Source organism: Scyliorhinus canicula, chromosome 3 (genome assembly GCF_902713615.1).
Source record: "Scyliorhinus canicula chromosome 3, sScyCan1.1, whole genome shotgun sequence".
Taxonomy (NCBI): domain Eukaryota; kingdom Metazoa; phylum Chordata; class Chondrichthyes; order Carcharhiniformes; family Scyliorhinidae; genus Scyliorhinus; species Scyliorhinus canicula.
The window spans coordinates 175,604,542-175,625,451 of NC_052148.1; the positions used below are offsets into that span (position 1 = coordinate 175,604,542).

At 42.8% G+C, this 20,910-nt stretch overlaps 1 protein-coding gene across 8 annotated transcripts; it reads right to left on the bottom strand.

Annotated features, from left to right (window-relative positions):
• Nucleotides 1-5,034: 5,034 nt before the first annotated feature.
• Nucleotides 5,035-18,985, bottom strand: prdm8b (PR domain containing 8b). Of its 8 annotated transcripts, none has more exons than XM_038791791.1 (5): nucleotides 18,566-18,985; nucleotides 17,625-17,803; nucleotides 9,419-9,648; nucleotides 8,279-8,510; nucleotides 5,035-6,884 (listed from the first exon to the last, which is right to left on the bottom strand). In XM_038791791.1, the coding sequence occupies exons 3-5, from the start codon at nucleotides 9,638-9,640 to the stop codon at nucleotides 5,623-5,625; spliced, it is 1,716 nt and encodes a 571-aa protein (XP_038647719.1). In that variant the 5' UTR covers nucleotides 9,641-9,648; nucleotides 17,625-17,803; nucleotides 18,566-18,985; the 3' UTR covers nucleotides 5,035-5,622. The 8 variants fall into 8 exon arrangements, with proteins under 8 accessions (XP_038647719.1, XP_038647717.1, XP_038647715.1 ...); XM_038791789.1 differs by having other exon boundaries at nucleotides 9,419-9,654; XM_038791787.1 differs by lacking the exons at nucleotides 17,625-17,803; nucleotides 18,566-18,985 and adding an exon at nucleotides 13,849-13,867 and having other exon boundaries at nucleotides 9,419-9,654.
• Nucleotides 18,986-20,910: the final 1,925 nt, after the last annotated feature.

Sequence of the window (20,910 nt, forward strand, 5' to 3'; positions counted from 1 at the left end):
ACTTGGACACAAATGGTCTTCCAAAAACTTACCTCCCGTAAATTCATATATACGGACTACATCTTCCTCGCTACTCAGGGTCACCTCGGATGGGACCCTAAAGGAGGATTTGCCAAATTTTGAACAATATAGCAACACATGGCTACTCAAGCCAAGCCCTGCAAAATTAATATCCAGCTTATTCCATCTTTACAATGCAAAGGCCAATAAAGAGCTTAACATCCAAATGGATGGTTACAAGTTAAAGCACCACCCAACTCCAACATATCTCGGAGTGACCTTAGATAGGAGACTGGCGTTCCTGCGACATCTAAAAACAACGGCAGCCAAGGTCAAATCCAGAAGCAACTTGATTGCCAAATTAGTCAGTTCAATATGGGTGCTGCGACCTCTGAAGTTCAGCACATTGATACTCAGTAGCAGAATACTATCCCCCTGTTTGGTCAAGATCAGCACACACACGGAGTTGACACCCAGCTGAATGTTACATGTGTAACATTACTGGAACACTACGCTCAACCCTTAGCTCCCGGTCCTAGCAAACATCACTCTTCCACATGTCCACCGACTTGCAACAACCCACAAAATGATAGGAAAAGTTTGCAATGCCCCCCACCTGCCACTTCATGCTGGTCTATTCAACCCACCCAAGATACGACTTCTATCAAGGCTGAAGGCTGATCTGGAACCCCCCACTCCCTCCAACATAGGACTTCAAGGTAAATTCCACTTGGACAAATGAATGGAATCATTGGACATGCCAAAAAGTACCTGGTCACAAACCCAACCCAATAGCTGCCTGGTTCCAACCTTCCAAGGAAAGAGTGGTCCACCCGTAACAGGTTCAGGGCCTGCCACGGCCCCTGCTTGGCCAACCTTCATAGATAGGGCATTAATGTCAACCCTCTTTGTGTCTGCGGGAGAGAGCAAACGATGCACCACATCATAGAAGACTGTCCAATCCACAGACTCAGTGTAGGCCTATCCACACTCTACACAACAGGGCCGGCAGAAACTGCTTGCCTTAGGGACTTTGCATTCACGAAATAAAGAAAGTGAATTCTTGAGGTCGCAATTCGCTTTCACTTTTCCTTAGAAACCACAAAGTTCAGGGGAGTTTGGGGATGTGTGGTTGTTTGTTTAGGTTGATGACTTGTTCTTCGATTATTTTGTGCATATATGTAAAAAGCATAGAATAAAAATGTTTTAAAACTAGAAACAGCAAAGTAATTATTTCAGTATACCTCTCTATAGCAGCGCAACCCTCTATTTGTAGATTACTGGCACAAATAAAATGCCTCACTAGAGCGCTAGATAAACAATGGCAGTTATGGGAACCAATGGATTGAAATAGAGAAGTGTAGATAAGGGTGATTACAAGGCCGCAAATCGGTCTCTGAATCCAAAGCAGAAGCCAAGTTATTGTGCCAGTATGTTTTATGTGAACAACTGAACTCAGCCCCTGGATATGTAACTGTTCCAATATTTTAGCATCCATGCTATGATGAATGTTTCAGTTTTATTCCAGTTCTTGAGTCTAGCTACCCCTCAAAAAATCTCATAAATTATGTTCAGTAAAATGTACACTGGCGTTGGATGTCTTTATGTGTAATATGATTTTAATTTTCGCTAGAGTGCTATAAATCATTCATGACTTAATTACGGAAATGATACACACTATACATTATTCAAAAATCTTTAAGAGTCTATTTGGACTTTGCTTTATGTTTCAGCTTCATAAAATATTATCTGTATTGCTTGACTCCTACTTGACTGGGATATTAACTGTTCTGTTTAACATGGTTTCGCACAAACCCGTCTCCCAAACTTTCTAATATGTAAATGCTTAGAGTTAGGAGGGGGGAAATGTTTGCTGTCAAAATCTTGAATGAAGCCAAGTATGATATCGCTTGCGCTGTACGACTACAATGTCAAGCTGAAGTGTGGTAGACCACCCCTCCCACACTTACCCCTCCAGGAATCTGACTCCGGTTCCTGTTTTGGCCTTCCGATTTCCTTTCAATTTAACATCTGCAACCAGGTGTAATTGCTGTGTACAGAAACTGAATTTGCAATATAAAGACATGCCATCCATACCATAATGTTCATTACAAGTTGCGATATTTCTACGTACTCAGTTTTCAGCAGCAATAGCTTACTCCTGTACTTCACACAGAAATGAAATTATTTCAAACTGAATTCCGGCAAATTTGTGTATTACCGAAATAAACGAAAGGTATAAGCAGCATCTTGCACATTGATTTCCGTGGCAGAGAGGTGGAGGACTTTATGTTCATGGAGTATGGAGACAGAGCATTCGGCCATGCAATCAAACATATCTCAGTTGTTCTAAAATATTGTTGGTGCATAAAGGGATCGTTTCGAAGACCAAAGTCTGCCGTGTTCAAATTTGTCCGATGTTTGGCTTCCATCACGTGTCAACTTGAATCCGTGCAAATTCGTGACTATCTTTCTGGGTTGGGCAGGAATGAATAATGCATATATAACATATAATTGGTGCGAAAATTGTGACACATCATAAAAGTAATAGCCACGCATACAAAACAATGTTTAAAAAACCACTTGCAAGGTTCAATGGAATGCGTGTAAATTAGTGTATGGAAGAGAAATGTTGCTTCTATACTGGGCTAAAGTCTGTGCTGGGACTACTGACAACCATTCCAGTGATGTGATCTGCAGTGAAGAGTGCACTTGCCAGGATTCATTATCCGAGTGTGAGGGGAGATCGGAAGAGGTGTGGTGGTAGGGTAGGAAGTGGGGAATGTGGATCTTAACCGGGTGCAACATCAGCGGGTCTTTGAAGTTTTGACATGTTCACTTTGGGTTTGTTACTGGTTGATTGCACTAACAATCCAACAGAGGACCAAATGAACCCAGCTAGAGAACCAATCAACCCAATTGATGCAGGCAATCCATACAGATATACTAACTACTAAAGACACTAACGCTTAGCAGCCAACAAATGGCGCATTCACACTACAATGGTGACATCCATACGTTATAGTGCAAACGTAACCTGAACTCAGTGTTAGGATGTGATCTAAAACCTCAATCAGGTGGGCTGAAACATCCTGGATTTCGGTATCTCACTCTGCTTCTCTTCGGGATTACTGATTTACAATCCAGGTTTAGCCTAGAACAGTTTGGACATTGCCCTCATGCTAAACACACTGGACATGAATACACTTTGAAATAACACCTGGAAACTACTTGATAGCATGCCTCAGTCGGTCTGTAAAATCGCCGCTCTTTTTCTACATCCAACAGATCCATTCTCATTTCGTCGTAATTACACCATTGACATCTACCTGCCCCTCATTTTTCTTGTTTTGCTCGGTAATAGGACAATCCAACCTGTCCGCTCTCTGATTCCGAGGAACCCCATGACTGGCCCGGGTTTGCCTTTATATTTTTTTGTTTAATTTCAGATTGTCAAACATTCAGATGTTAAATCTATAATTAACATATAATCCACACTTCCGGTTAAGCAACGGTCGACGAAGTATTAAAACCCAAAGAAGCCAAGGAACTTAGGGGCAGCAGGGTAGCATGGTGGTTAGCATAAATGCTCCAGGGTCCCAGGTTCGATTCCCGGCTGGGTCACTGTCTGTGTGGAATCTGCACGTCCTCCCCCTGTGTGCGTGGGTTTCCTCCGGGTGCTCCGGTTTCCTCCCACAGTCCAAAATGTGCGGGTTAGGTGGATTGGCCATGCTAAATTGCCCGTAGTGTCCTAATAAAAGTAAGGTTAAGGAGGGGAGGGGGGTTGTTGGGTTACGGGTATAGGGTGGATATGTGGGTTTGAGTAGGGTGATCATGGCTCGGCACAACATTGAGGACCGAAGGGCCTGTTCTGTGCTGTACTGTTCTATGTTCTATGTTCTATAACTGAGGTAACTAATAAATTAGATAAATACGCGGTAAATAGATAGCTCTAAAAGGGGATTTTGAACAGTGCAAATGAAAGATGGGCAAAACAAACGACTAAAAATGGAAAGGATATTTAAGCTCAGTTCAGCAAAGTGACTAAATGGTTTGGCATACTATATGGAACATGGTACCCACCCGCCCACACACACACAACTGACAGTGCAGTGAGATATGGTTAACGTCTCCATGGCATCTTCATTCTCTATTGTATTAAAGGCTGAAATATATCATTGCATCATCTGTACAGTGACACTATAGTTGCAGTGGGGTCATTCCCTCACCCCTCTGTTCTCGTATTGAGTTAATTGTGCACTTTTAGTCAACCTTTGCTGGACATAGGATCGGAATTGAACGGCTGAGCTCGGCTTCCCCAGCTAGCCCCCAACCTCCGCTACTTTTGATTTTGTCTCATCCCTGTTTCCCATTTAATCCCATTAATTATTTTGATGAATCACACTCTGAATGGGACAGGGAGGGAAGTTTCCACTCCACCATATGAGTTTCGGGTACTGATTGGTAAAGGCCAGTTTACCCGTCACCTCTCACATTTAGCAGTGAGCATTCATCCTTGGTTAGTCTTGAAACAGGTTTGTTAGAGCCGAAGTTTCTACAAGTGTCCACCCCCCTTTTTAGAAAAGAAAATCAGTCCAGTCTGAATCACTCGGATCGATCTCTACTTATGGATTTTGTGTTCTGAAGTTGTTATAAGGCTCAGTTTGAGAAAGTATTCGGTAATTGTGTTATAGACCGTACGGTTGTGTTTGTAGAACCTTTCTCCGATTCTTCATGTGAAGACAATGCCACAATGGGGAGTATTACAACATGCCTTATGCTTTCAAACCTCAGTTCTTTCTTTTAAACAATGGAGACGGAAGATTCCATGTGTAGAAAGTGTGCAAGTTAGTTGCAATTCTAGAATTGTGAAATGGCACGAAGGGAGACCATTCGGCCCTGCGTGTCCATGCCCGGCCTTCTGCAATCAACTCCCCACTCTGCATTTTCTTCTCCTTCTTCCGATAATTGTGGGTATTTCTCTGGTTCAAATGATTTTAGCAGCGAATTTAAATAATTACATACACACGTACATTTGGTCAAGTAAAAATAAAGCTATTTATTGTCGAAGCCAGCCAAAATGACCAGATAAACTATCAAGATTCGTAAACTTCGCCAAGAGTGTGAAACACGATAACTATTGAGACTTCTTTTCACTGGCACAAAATAGTACATTTGATTTTTAAAACGAAAATATTTACACAAAAAAAACAAGGTCAATTCCGCACTTTCCCGTCCGTATTTGGTGCTGATATCTACGATTTTTACATGCATCTTTCCTGTCTTGAGCGCTTGCACCTCCCACGTTTATAGCTTTCACTATATTAATGACAATTGGAATATATCAATGGAGTCAAGAAACCGAAATCCATTTCTCTTACTTTTCTTTTATCTAAAATAAAATTCTGTCCTTAAATATGATGGTATCATATATTCCCCTCCCGAGATATCACAAGCAGCGCCTGGCGCATTTAAAGTGAAATAAAGTGATGGCAAAATGCATTTGTATATGGTGGTGTGTGACAATTACAAACTGGCCGATGTAAAGTGATAATGTGTGCATCACCTTGGCCCCTTCCCTTAGTCTTAAGTTGTCCTTACAATCTGCCTTGCAGATCGGGTTCAGTTATGAGAGGTCATGTGCCGGGAAAGGTGGTGGCGTTCCCGAAAGGATTCATTGCAAATGGGGCATTTAAGTTTGTCCTCTCTTCGCCTTTTCACCAGAGGCTCCATGGCGTACTCCTTTTTGTGGTGCGATCTCATGTGGTACACCAGATCGGATGTCATCCTGAAAGAAGCGTTGCATTTGGCACACCAGTTCTGCGCTGGTAAACAAAAGGACGTGAAGGAAGGCGGGAGAAGGGTCAGCGCGGATGGCACTTGGAGCTGGATGGGCCCAGAAGCCTTTGGCCAGAAGGCGGTGGCGTATACGAAAGGGCTCTGTTTGGCCAGGCCCCCTTGCACGTTACAATTGCCGTTCACATCTGCGCTCTGGAGCTTTGCGGCTAAGGCATTCGCTTGGTAAAGCCTCCCGGAGTCCCCGACGCCAGGATGACACTCTAAGCCCGGCAACACCTTTTGTGACACCAGGAGTGGTGACAGCTGGGTGAACGATCTGGCTGGCTGAGAAAACGCACTCTTCCTTTCCTCAGTCCCACAGAGCTGAGAGACGCTCCTGAACGCACTTCCCATGGCGATATTGTCCAGGCAGGAAGGGACTTGTGTTTCAGTCAGAACAGACTTGATCTCAGTCGGCTTCTCGGAAGAGCTGGCGTTGGGCGCTGCGCCATTCTTGTTGTCTAGGCCGGGAACGTGGTCCTTTGGAGTCTGTTTGAGGTGAAGTGAAGTTCGCTTCACTTCGAAGAAGGCGCTACGTTTGATATCTGTCGACTCTGGACTAGATGGTCCCATTAACCTTCCATTCTCTCTCAGATTGAAATAACCCCCCCTGAACGGTTGGGAAGGACAGAGGAGACTGTCTCTTGGGATAGCCAGTGACCTATCTGCAGCTTTTACAGTGTGCAGTATATTGTCATTCTTTTCTTCCGCTTCCTCGTACTTTCTTTTATTTTCATTTAGGCTTTCAGTTTCTCGACGGTTCCTAACATTTTCGCTCGAATTTTCCATATCCCTGGCCAGGTTGTGGAAATCTGTAGTGGTTTTAGTATTTTCTACATTAGCAAAGGCCGATTGTCGCTCCGATTTGCTGAATTTAACACTTGACCCGACAGCAATTTGACAGTCACGGTCCCCGCTGATCTTCCCGTTCTCATCTGAGACAATGCAACCCAGTCTCTTCTGACAGCGGAATCTCAAATGGGCCAGAAAAGGGTATTCATACTGAAATCGCTGGCTGCAATCCAGACATGTGTATGGCGAGGATCCTGAGTGAATCAATGACATTAAAATGAGATTACACACTCCTACAATTCAAGTCTTCCAGTGTTCAATTATGTAACAGTCAACAATCAATTATTCCATAGAATCCCTAAAGTGCAGAAGGAGGCCATTCGGCCCATCGGCCCCACCTCGGCCCACTCCCTGGCACAATCCCCGTAACCCTACCTAACCTGCACACTTTGGGGCATTAAGGGGCAAATAAGCATGGCCAATCCACCTTGCCTGCACATCTTTGGGCATTAAGGGGCATTTTAGCATTAGCAATCCAGCTAATTTGCACATCTTTGGACTGTGTGAGGAAAACGGAGCACTCGGGAAACCCACGCAGACACGGGGAGGAAGTGCAAATTCCACACAGTAACCCAAGGTCGGAATTGAACCCAGGGCTCTGGCGCTGTGAGGCAGCAGTGCTAACCATAATGCTATACATTATAATTCATAATAAATTGTAAGTGTTAAATCATAATGTTAAAGCACAAGTTTTAAATGTGGAACATATTTCAGGTACGCGACAAATAGTTAATTGGCATTGTAATAATTCCATTGACCTATTTTCACCCCGTTGATAATCTAATGATACTAACCAAATAATTTTCTCATGGAAGGTCACTACCTGGATCTTTAAATCGCTTTCCCTCTCCACAGATGCTGCCCGACCTGCTGTGTATTACCGGTATTTTCTTTTTTATTCCACATTTACAGCCCCTGTAGTACCTTGTCTTGTGCCCCTTTATTTCCTCTCGAGTAAACCGTTATTTACTTTGATTCTGCGTGTACATTTATCCATCCAAAACTAGGCCCTCCATTCTCCTGTCTTCCTGTCTCCACTTTCTTTCCATGGCCCATATCAATCATCCATCTATCTATATATATATGTCTGTCTGTCGGTTTGCCTATCTATCTATCTACCTATCTCTCTCTTTCTGTCTATCTCTCTCTCTATCTCTCTCTGTCTGTCTGTCTATCTATCTATATATCCGTCTATCGACTTACCTACCTACCCACATATCTATCTACCCACCTATTGACTGACTCATCTACCCATTTACCTACCTATGTACCTATATATCTACCTATCTATATGTAATATTATCTATCTAGCTACCTTTCTTTCTTTCTAAATTGGTTAATCCGTCTGAGAAATTGGATCTAATGCATCTATTTGGTAAATTAGTTATATCTTAATAAATCTGAAGACAATTTACCTAATCTGCCAATAATTAACTCTAAAGAGCAGAAAATTACGCGTGGTTATTAAATAATACATATTTTTCTCCACTGCCTAAGGTATGGATTGTATGTGTATCTCAATGTGTTTTTGAGGTGGGACGAGACATTGTTGTAGTTGCAAAAGGAGACTTTACACATGGCAGCTCACCGTTCATTTTGGCCTGTGCCCTGACGTTACTGAGAAGCAGCAGCTCCAACAGTTCTTTTCCATACCACACAAGCAATTCTTCGTCTTTGTCAATGCGCCTCAGAGACCGATAAAACAACTGGCCGTTTTTCACATAGGCCTCCAGGTTCTGTTCCTCTTTGTCCCTGGCCGACTGGACCAGTCTGAGCCACATCAAGCCCTCGGAGGAGCTGTTGGCTGCTGAAGTGTCCACCTGCAGTGAAGTGTAAACGCAGAGTATGAGTCACATGTATGCTGAACACAGGCTAGTCACCACTGTCCTCGTGTAAACCGTCTTTGCTGCAGCCGCTCTGTCTCACACCCAGCAAAACAGCAATTAGCCTGGTTACTGAGACCTTATTGGAGATTCCCGGACATAATCCAGTATAGTGTACAATATTGCTGCATATCATGAAAGTAATCGCGTTGGTTGGTGATTTACTGGGTGCGACATTTACTTAACATCTGAACCAGCACTTATTTTTCAAACATTCAGCAGTGCATCGCCGTCAGATTACAAGATCCACAAACTTTACGAGACTGTACGTTGCTGGCGCTTTTATATTTCTTAAATATGCTGTAAAGCTACGGAGTACTGCTGTGTGTGAGATGGTCATAGAGAAAACATTATTGAAAGAGTGGAGTGAGGGGGAAGAAGTCATATAAACGCTCTATCATTTGTGCAAGTATCTGTGATCCCGAAAGGTCTTCTTCACGGCACTTGTGGAAGCTCAGTATCCAAAACGGCGGGCGAACCTTTGGCGGGTTTTAGGCGCTTCTGCCTCTGAGTGCATTACTTTCAGTTTGATAGCGCCCATCCCACTACAGCACTGTCCCCGGGTCCAATACCTCTACTTTAAAGCATTTACTGAGCTAGGAGGCAACTGCGGGAGGGTAAAGCAATGAATCAACCAGATGCTAAGGAATAAGGGGGAAGGGACGAGTTAGGAAAGAAACTAAAAATAAACCATAGAGGCAAACATGCTAAGGTGCAAATAGGCCGGCAGGTGAGAGTAACCGCAATGCATCTCGTTGCTATCTAATATTGTGAAATGAGGATACAGAGGGTGAAACCAAAGAGGGGAAAGAGTGAGCAGAATAGAGAATTCAAATTGTCCCTACCCTAAAGATGTAGGGCACCGTCCTTTTGTCGGCTGACTTAAGAGCAATGAAAGCGATGCTGTCATACAGGGACGTGTGGCTCAGTATGCAGGGTCCAAAGATGGCATTTTCTGGAATGTCACAGGTTGTATAGACGCTGGTGAAAATGTTGCTCAGACACTGCTGGACGGCCCTGCTGGCATCGCTCTCCCAAAACCCCTTGTGTATATTTGGGTCTTCCATCGTTGAGGCTTGATCTGGGAGGAAAGAGTAGAGAGAGAAACAAAAAGATCACCTCAGTGCTTAAAAGATACACCACAAGAGAGTCAGAATGCCGAAGCTTGAAAAACCTCGACAATCGTGTGCACCCGCATGATAGATTCAGACCTCGTTTCAGAGCAAGTAAATCTAACATCTCGTGAAATCAGTACACAAGTAACGATGTCCGGTATCGCCCGGATTGTGTAAAGCTCGCCCCCCCCCCCCCCCCCCCCCCCACACACACACACTACCACCAAATTTAAAGTTTTGCAGAGAAAATGTTCCTGATTTTGACACGCCAGCAAATCCTGGTTGGACCTGCCACCTTTTGTTCACTGATGTTCGCGCGGATTTTATGACAAATGGTTCTGTGTCGATGTCCCCACGAAAAGGTTGCCAGATGAAGTGCAAACGTTACCTTCCTTGTCCCCGGTTGTACGGAGGAGGAAGCATTTATCAACAAGCATCAAATGGAACTGTTCGGGTGTGTGAAGGTGCAACTGGAATGGATTGACAGTGTGGCCCTGTCATTTTCCCTGATCTGATGTCAGATAACCTTTAGATCTTTTCTACAAGAAAGAACGTATGTCTTCTTCGTCCGTGCATCTCATTACCATAATACAGCCCTTTCCCTCTGAGACTTTAATTAAAAGCAGCAAGCAGAGTTAATTATTTTTACCTCGACACGGTTATTTATGGCGGAGAATGAATCCCAGTTACCTTGTTCGACACAGGGAGATTCGGTCAGATGCGGCTTGTGAAATCTGAATTGGACGGGGGGGGGGGGGGGGGGGGTTTACATCGCTACTCCTCTGCTCAAGGGTTTTGACTGGGATCAGGAGCAATTTCCCCACTCACTCCGAAGTCATGGTTTATGTCAAAGCCCCAACCTACACGGTTCAAACTTAGCCGCTTTAAAGAAACAGAATTCGATCGCATTTGATAATGTGTTGGTTAATCTGAGAGTTCATCATGACCGAATCGTACCATTTTATATACCCCTTTCATTATAAGTAAATAGGCGATATATAGATGCAAATCTAACAAATAGATTGACCGTAAACCGATAAACCAGCAGTGTTTACATCTAGATCGGAAAAATAAAAAAGTTAAACGCAAAGATAGTCCCTTTAAAACTTCCGCTCTCCGCCTCAAATGCAAACAAGATCCATTTTACTGACAAATATTGGGAATGCATGTGAGTTCACCGCCAATTTTAATGGTAACTAACTGGCATTCACCCAGTGCAGCCTTTCACTCCACAGTAATAGTGGAATGGTTAGCACGGTATGGACCGAGCTAAGTGGACAAATTGCTTTCTCTGAACTTGAAGAGTGACTGCAAACATCTCCTGAGCGCAGCACCGAAGCTCTTCAACATAAACCTGCCCGTATACTTTACAGAAAGTGATACAGTATACGCCTTACCTGACGGTGTGAAACCCGAAAGCTCTTCTCCACGTTTCTCTTCCCCTGCCCAAATATTTTGGTTTGCAAGAGAATAAAAATGCAACATATGCTGCAAACTCATTTCACCAACGTTTTATTGTGAATGAGGTCGCGCGTCGCTTGGGGCGTCCAAAAAATATAAAAGAAGCTTTAATGAATATGCATTTCTTTCCATCCTCAGCAGAGCAAATCGGCGTTTAGGACGAAGGAAAACCAAAAAAAAAGTAAAGACTCACCAGAAAAAAACGACGTGTTTTGTTTAAAAGATCTCTTTCTTTATTTTTGGGGGGGGGGGGGGGGGGGGGTTGTGTGCAGGAGGAGATGGGAGTAGCAGCTGGAGACGCAGCGCTCTCTCTCTCTCTCTCTGTGCTGTCAGTGCAGTGGCATCGTTGGTGAAAGTGGCGGTGATGTTGCGCTTCCGATGCAAAGAGAGAGAGAGAGGAGCCGTACAGAGTTACATATGGGCCCGAGCGTAAGTGGCAGACACTCTGGTGGAGATAATCTATCCAATGACGCGTGACACTCCAGCCCCCAGCCCCCCCCCCCCCCCCCGCCCCCGCTCACGCCACACACATTCTCTCCCCTCCCCCTCCCGAGCCAACCACCCGCTCCTGTTCCCCATTGGCCAGCGGGCGGCCGCTGTTGGTGGCGGCTCGCGCCCTTTGCAGCACCTGCCGCGCGCCGGCTTTCCGCCTCCTTCCCCCCCCCCCCCCACCCCGCTACACACACACGCGCGCCGCTTTTCTGTCACCATCCCCTCACCGCGGACGCGCCCGCATACACGCGCACGCGCCGGCTCCGATTGGACGGCTTGCGCCCAACGGCGTCGTTGATTGGTTATTTCGGTCGGCGGCGCGCGGAGAGGAGAAGGGCATGGCTTGGGCAAGGATGGCGACTGGAGCTCGGCCCTTCCCGGAGCCTGCTCCCGAGTTCGCTCGGCCCTTCCCGGAGCCGGCTCTCGAGCTCAGCTCTTCCCGGATACCGCTCCCGAGCTCGCTCGGCCCTTCCCGGAGCCCGCTCCCGAGCTCAGCCCTTCCCGGAGCCGGCTCTCGAGCTCAGCCCTTCCCGGATACCGCTCCCGAGCTCGCTCGGCCCTTCCCGGAGCCCGCTCCCGAGCTCAGCCCTTCCCGGAGCCCGCTCTCGAGCTCGGATCGGTTTGACCCCTGGCTCAGGGCTGGAGAAAGCCGGGTGAGCAGAGGCAGGAGGAGCAGAGCTCCGCTGTCACTCCATCCCTTCTGCACTCACCGTCGCCAATGATGAGCCTAATTTATCCATCCGAGGAAAAATATGCATGATCCAAAAGTGAGGCAACATGATATACACACGCCGTGGGTTCAACCAGCTCTCATTTTACACCGATGGCAGATAACATTCAGGCGGTTTTTGTCACAATGACATTAAACATTCACTTTCCGGGATGACTGATCCTGACCACTTGCAAACAGGGCGTTTAAAACAAAGCGGCAGGGGTTTATTCATTTTAAGTGAGGTACTGACTAACTTTGTAATACGAGAAATAGCAAAGTGAGTTTGCTTCCAGTTGAGCCGGTTTGGAATTGTAGGTTTTTAGTAACTAAAATACATGATATATAATGTGTGCTTTCCCTATGTGCTAAAACAATTTGCAACTGAATTGTCTATAAATTACTTGTTTGCATTTTTAAAACCAGTAATCAGAATAATGGAGACCCATATGGAAAATAATCAAAAATAATATTTAGAAAATGATATTACATTTTAGACAGCTCAGTGCATTGTTTTTGCTACTTCTAATGTCTGCTAAACCTTATAATTCACTACAAAATATGTGACAATTAAAACTAATTTTCTACCAGTCGGACCTAATCCATAATTGTGAAAGTGCTGGTACCAATATCTAGGAAGAGATTTAGGATTGGTGATTTTGGCGTAGTTGCCGCCCCTTTTGATTATCAATTTGAACTGAATATTTCTCGCCATTCCGGGGGATAGTTTACAAACATCGTGGATAGCCAAACTTTCATCTTTATAGCTCAGGGTCATCCGAAGTTCCTCCATAATAGAATTTAAATTGTCACTACTGGTATCGGGTGGAAACAGAGCTTGCTCTGTGGTAAGAGCTGGGACAAATCACACTGCCGTCCAAATTTTTGCAACTCATTCAGATTTTAGAGGGCTGGTTAGCTCAGTTGCCTATCGTGTGGTTCCGTTCTGGCTGAGGTGGGGATCCGCCTCCACACCCTACCCCTGAGAGTAGAAGGCGATGACAAACCACCACCGATAAAGGCTGCCAGGACCACACGGCTCGGGATGAAGCAGTAGCAGACAATGAACCGAGTATATTGATGGAGCGCTCTTGGAATGGAATTTGGATTCTACTGTAATTTCTAAATTTATTCAGAATTCCCACCACCCTGGATAACTGATGTTTGAGCACAGGAGATGTACATTTGTGTCTACGTCAACCTACAGAATGTTGGAAGTATTTATACATATCAGGCATATACACACACAACACACATACATCTTTGCATGTAGTACTGAAAACATCTTCGTATACGTGCATGCACATGAGTAAATACATATGTGCACACACATGCAGAAATTGCACAATGTATATGCGTACATAAACACACATAGGATATTCATGTATACACATATAAACATTCTCCATAAATATGCAGCTAGACAGTTATACACCGTATACACTCTCATGTCATGAATATTTAAATCGGAATAACTGTAATTATAAAATGGCCTCACCTCCTCTGCAGAGTTTCACCCGGGAAACAGCACACATTTTCTGTAAACATGCGGATTATATATTAAGTTTCGTGATTTATTTTATAACATTAGCTAACTGAATGCACTACAGTGATTACCGCAATATTACGCCTGGGGTGTTGCTATGTAAACAATTCGGTGGCTATATTACCTTTTCAATGAGTGCATTTTGTGAATCAAGTGTGAAATCTGGAAGCTGTCACTCAAAGCATTATTTTGCTGCTGCTGTATTTTCAAAATTACTGAAACTCTACGCTGCATTAAAGCATAATGAACATTATACTGCTTCAAGTGAGGCATCAAACTGGAACTAATAGAGGCTTGTGTGCCAAACCATTGACATCACGTAGTGATAAAAATATGAAAATATTGAATTTAATTTGTTGTGCTTATGTGGTGGCTGCGAGTTGCAGAATGAATAAATAAACGCACACTGCATAACCCAATGAAAAGCACACAGACGCACATGCTAACAGGACAGCATGCTGTTCGAAATTACACGATGTTTGGTTCTGGTATTAATTTTACTACAATCAAAGACTATGTTTTTCCACAAGAACTTGACAGTTAACAAAAATAAACAGCATTTAGATGCTTTACCCGACATAATTTACTTTGGCCAGGTTTGAAGTGCAATGCTTCGGTGTAAGGACATATACATTTCAGCCTTTCGGTTAAATAATTCGAGAGATATATATTTTGTTTAAAGGCGACAATTACAGGATAGGCGAGTTGCTGCAATTTTTTCGCTTAGAATTTAGACATAAAACACACGAAACGATTGATATGCCATCATCATAATCCCCCCCCCCCCCCCCCCCATTGTGCCTCTAACCAACGATGCATGATAAAACCCTTTTCCATAAAGTATTCAGTATTAAAACCACAAAGCTCACCCAATCAGTAACCATCTGCCTCCACTAGAACAGCAACGTGTGTGACGAGGGATGGCAGCCAGATCAGAGGCACAATCGTGCAGCAAACAGGTTGACAGGATCGAAACTGGCTGCAAACCATCATGTTACCACAGTCCCCAGTAAATAATTTCAATTGCGTGGGGGCCAGAAATATCGCGGCAAGCAAGGGCGACTCGTGAAAATGAAGTTATTGATACATTCTCTAATTGCAGGCCCATCGCTGTGAGAAGATCTGTTCACTCAGTGCAACAGCTAAAAAATATGATTTGAATGGTACCTCTTCCTTTAGATTCTTATTTATTGGGAATTAGGGATTACAGACGTGGCGATATTCTGCCCTTCGAATGAAATGTTCACGGCAAAGCCTCAATTAGCTGTCAATACTTTGAGAACAAAGTCGTTAATCTAAACAGGTCCGATAGATGCCGATGAAAGGGACAAATCTTAAGTGGAGACATGCTGCCAAAACTGTACTCAAGTGCCCCAAAATAGATGTTTTATAGGATGTGGACAAAAGTTACAACCTGATTTATACGTTCTGCTCAGTAATCCTATTGTTAAGGAATATATCATAAATTGACAAGTAATGTAATAACAACTTTGGTAAATTGATTTATTTCAATGGACAGTAGTGCTCCACAGTCGGTGCCCAACTGGTTTCAGTGTGTGGTGTATGATGATCTTGCGACCCCAGCTGCAGTGTGTCAGTTACAGCTGCTGCGAGTGTTTCAGTGCAGCCCAGTAAAAAGGGCTAAGATTAATTGCACAAAACTTTTCCCCCCTCACACAGAAGCTTTCGCACATTCAGCCATATATAAATAAAGTACGATTGTTGTAGGAATCGCCGTTCGACGGCCACGATTATGCTCAGAGAGAGCAGTCTAGTTGCACATAGAGCATAAGGCTATGTTTAATGGAAATGGAATTTAACCTGTCAATTAATTTAGTCAACAAGGTCACGTGCACACAGCCGTACACGTATCCAGGACATTAGTTAAAAACAGATGTCAAAGTTTATTTTGTTTGTGTTTAACCACCCCCGCATAAAAAACTGAAAGAAAATTCGGTACATCTATTTCTTCTAAATTGAACATTTTACATATAGGCTTTAGCTATGTCATACGCTAATACTACCGGTGTCTTAATCTCCATATTAATACCGATTGATATTAATAGAAGTTTTATATGATGCCCCTTTTAAACTGATCATGAATTACAGTGTTTTCCGTCTCGTAATCGCCACATGTAATAAGCAAGCACACAAACATCTTCTTTAGGTTATGTGGCAAATTTCACATATTGCATCACTTCAAATCAGATCGATCTCCTTCGTCGGAACAAGGTGCATTCATTCCGCCCTTTATTATTTAGTCCTGATTTTCAATAAATTGAAATAGTACCTTATAATCTAATAGTACCTAATAAAAAATAGTACTATTGAAAAGTGTGTATATTTAATAGGAGGGTTACAGCTAGACAGTATTTCTTAATTACTAATTATAAAGGATTGTGGAAGATCATTTTTGTCAATATAAGCATGGTCTAAGTTCGTGACTAACCGCCAAGTAACTTTGGATCACCCATTGTTTCCAATAACAATGCAAGTATTCTCACAAGTTAATTTTTGCGACATGTTCAGCAATAAGAAGAATATCCAGCAGCAGATACATCCGTGATATTTTCTTACGAGCAATGATCATAACTTATCAGTTCTAATAATAATAGTTTTACTCTTAAAATAACTAGAAATGCAATGCAGACAATAGTCAAAAATGAAAGTCATTCATTACAAATGCGTTATATTCTGATTATTTTCTGATCAAAGTCGCGGGTTGAGGGTAAGATATGACATACGTGCTATTCATAAGCATTTCGATTAGGAAACTCATTCATTTTGAAACGTGTATACGGCAGGTGAGAAGCAAGGGGAATGATTTACTGGCTATCGGTATGCTTTTTTTGAGACAATGCACGGTACAAGCGAGTTTTAAAAAGGTCTAACATATCCAAGTGGCACAATGTTGAGGTTACAGAGATATCTATAATATTATTCAAAATGTTTATTTTCTTTGTATAAGTACCAACTGAAATTCCCACGTCGCCCATAATGTGTTAATTTTGCCTGAGAATGAAATAGGTAACTTGACATTTCTTAACATGTTTATGGACAAATTCAGTTACATATCACTTTTACTCAACCAATATAGTGAATTGTATTCTACAGGTAAGTCGAAACAACAAGGAGACAGTCCAGATATTGCCTGTTTTCTTGGTGAGAAAAGAAAGTATGGTGACGTTTTTAAACTGCCTAATTTTTTTTCACTTGGATGTTGAAGATATTGATTTTACGTCATAAATATCTCCCAAATTCCCGATGTAAATATAATGCACCCTTTGAGCGCCAACCATTTGCGTCTATTTCTTCGCCATTAATCACAAGTGTAATGTGACTCACCAAGCTCGATACCTTGGCTAACAACTTTGCTCTTTTTCAATGAAAGTTTGTGCTGCGCAATAAAATGCACTGCGCATTGATTAATATGTCAAATATATTGCAGGCAATCCATCCCACGTTTTAATTTCAATATTACTTGAGACTGGTGAGATGGGTTGAGTAATCTCTCCCGTTACATTGCCTTCCTCATATTGATGATAGTAGCTTGACTATTTACAGGGTGCTATGTTGCTAAGCCACAAAACACTTTTTGGCGACTTGCTTGCAGAAGCCATTACATTCAAACATGTTTTAAATGAAGCAGAAGTACATCAAATGTGAGTTCACGTAATACGATTAATACAGGACAAAAGTCAGTATATAATTTTAAAAATCCAGCTTACCTTTTTTTATGTGCACTTAATTAATTTATGCAATAAAATATTTCCAAGTCGCTACCGTAGTTTGCAAAAAGTGTGAAAGATCTTCTTTCTGAAGTGTTCAATTGAGGCTTTTGTCCTCTCCCCAGTTGCGATATAATTAACCGCGTCTGCATGTATTCAGTCGTTTCGAGGCAACCAATCTGCTGAATAATTTGACTGTTAGAATTCAAACGACACGTCCCCTACTCAGTAATGAACACATCTATTTTCGGCACAGTTTGTACCCCGCATCTTCTTCAATCAGAAACAAATACAAACCGCCCCTTAATAGGCAGAAATTTGCTACATAACATACATGAAGTCGAAGTTATAATGTTTCTAGTGTGTTTGGAGTTAGTGTAACATTACCACATTCGACTTAATGATATGACTAAAGACTTCAAGAATAGAGTACTACCTTAGCATTTAGTGCTTAATTGTTCAAATCCAGTTGTCCAAAGTAACCACAGCACCAAGGGGCTTACAATGGTTGTATTTATATCATTATAGGATCCACGTGAACACCTTAATAAAATATAGCTTCAATTGAACATGTTTCACACACTGTCTTTAAATTTGGTAACTGCAGTAACCATCAATCAACAAATATTGTGTCAGAAGTATAGATGAGACACAACATTAGCAATAATTATACATACAACGCATATCATAGAATCATGTAGTAAAGACCAAGAAAAAGGTACAGCGTTTCAGAAACAAACTTGTACATGACAGCATGCTATTGCTAAGTGTATATAAAACATCGGAAGCAGTAATTTTACCTGTCCAGAGCTTTTCATTCATGTGCTTTTAAATGTACTAAATTATCATCCTTCTAATTACCTCTAGTTCCTTAATGTGAATTAATTTTAAAAACATGACTGCTTAATTGAGTTTTACTGGCGACGTAGAATTCGACTTACCCTTTAATCAGGAACACGCTGGGTGGTTTGCGTTCCTGTGATTTATCAGATTTTCAGTTCCTTGGCACTGACACAAACAGTAAAGATATCCAACATCCTTTATCTGAGACAGCACCTGGATCTATGGAATTGGAGCTTAATACCTGGATAATAAACATTCAAAGAGCCTTTTGGGAAGTTACCTTGATTGAGAGGGCAAACGTGGCTAATGCGTGTGCCTGATCATTTCTTTCCAAAGTGGAGTTTAGGCAATCCCAGTTTGATGGAGTCGAGAGTGTGGCAAACGTTCAATGCGTTAGTATTTAGGGGGAGAGATGGAATGTTAACCCATAAAAGCGAGTTATCACGCTCTAGCAGCTGGGCATTGAGCCAACCAAAGTCGTCGCCGGTTACACGGAGATCTTGAACATTCCTTTCGGCGACCCACAGCGCACAAAATGAAGAATACCCCCAGTTCAAATAGAATGTCCATGTTCTTGTTTTATTTTCTTCCTGATAGTAAATACTGTGTTGCCTGGTCTCGCTTTCTCCCCCAGGGTCCGTAAAAAAAAGAAATAGCCTGGTTTCCAAATCACACTGACATAGAGACGTGGTGGTGCATTAACTTGATCTTAATGGCCATCTTTTCAACATCTGACCTTTCCATATTTAGGAACTTGGACTTACATCCTACTTAAACAATGGGGGCAAATAAGTTAAACACCATTGAAATTGCACTGGAGTTGGATTGGAATGTTAAGACCCTGAAGCCGGGCAGGAGAAATTCTTGACAGTGAATTACTGAACCAGGTTTTAAGGAGGTTGCAAACAGTCAGACTCAGGTGAGAAATGGCATGTATAAGTATTTCGAAAAAGAGCATGTCGCAAATGAGAAAATAAAGAAAGCCTCGGTCGCTCGAGATTCTGCGCAGGAAATTGATTTTTTTGAAATTCCAGTGGAGGGCAGAAGAGTTGAAAGAATAAGTGAAGAATATCAAAAGGTTGGCAGATTGAGTCCTCGTTTATTTGGTCTCCCGACTGTCTTTAAAGCCTCGGTCCAAATTTAATGACCCCCTATTAAATTTACACGTGCGGTGTATATATTTTATGGGATCAATTATTAGATTTTTGGGCCGGTTGTTAAGTGGGGAATGCTGCATGTAATCAGGGATGTGCCACAAATCCCAGAACATTAGCATTCCCCCTCACTCCCCACCCCCCTGCCTTGGAACAGGGCAGTGGAGGGAGCGCTTCTGTTGCTTTGTCTGACTCAATGGGCCGGCGGAGACAATTAGAAACTGTTACAAGTTTGAAGAATCGCTCCCTCTATAATATTTCAGGGTCAGGTTCGTGTGCATGGTGATTGACCATCACCTGACGAGGAAACACACACTGAAATGGACCTCAATGTAGGCCGAGGCACGTTATTGTGATAGATTCGTGAGGAATTATCACCGTGCTTTTCTTTTTCTGAGATGCATGGGAAAGTCGGGCCTGATCTTCAAATAAATAAAATTTAAGGATTGCACAAAGTCCAGGGTGGCATCTGGGTCTACTGATGCCAAATGCCCCATTTTTCAGATTAGCTGGCACCGAAAGCAATTGTGCCCGCACATTGGGACCCTACCGGTGCTTATTTTCAAGCTGGGAATAAAACAGGCAGCATATTTCAATTAAAATGTTGTAAAATTTTGTAAACCAAGCGTTAAGATATTGAAGGTGCATGGAATAACAGACGCGCGTAATTTTTAAAAAAGGTGATCCATTATTCGCACACTTCTGCGTAAGGCTGTTTTTCAATAGTTGACACTGTATAAGGAGGAACAGATACTCAGCTTTTTCTGAAAGTAATAATGTCTATCCTTCATTTCCAAACGGTCCAACATCCAGTGGTTGGACTGTAATTATACGCCCACCATTCCTGCCAACGCAAAAGAGTTTCAGGTGAGCTTAGAATGGAAGGGTAGAATTAAAGTAGTCATAGTCCCATATGCCCATTGACCTTTTGGCCTGGACCTTAATCAGGTACCATTTGTCCAGCCAACTGAGCTAAACCGGCTAACTGGAAGAGCCCAGTCCAGCCCAAGATGTACTTAAGCAAAAGGAATGAGACTTTACAGGAGAGCGGGTCTGGGAGCAGAGTGGTAGAAAGAGCAAGGATGAGATTGGAACAATATAAAGAATGAGGCCAGAAGTTGGAATGGTATAAAGAGTGAGGGGAGGAGTGGGAGCAGCATAAAGAGTAAGAACTGGAGTGCAGCCCTATAAAGAGCAGGTCTGACTGTGACTGGGATTTTGCCAGGTTGGCAGAAGCCTCACCACCGAAGCCGAACGTGACCCCACTTCAGCCAATTAAGTGGCTCCTG

Excerpts from the sequence above, each read along its gene's own strand:
- prdm8b (XM_038791785.1), bottom strand. The coding sequence starts at position 11,188 with ATGAGTTTGCAGCATATGTTGCATTTTTATTCTCTTGCAAACCAAAAT. Across the intron at positions 9,655-11,085 it reads TTCGGGTTTCACACCGTCAG|ATCAAGCCTCAACGATGGAA; the intron begins GTAAGGCGTATA and ends CTTTCCTCCCAG. Across the intron at positions 6,885-8,278 it reads GGCACAGGCCAAAATGAACG|GATCCTCGCCATACACATGT; the intron begins GTGAGCTGCCAT and ends TGATTCACTCAG.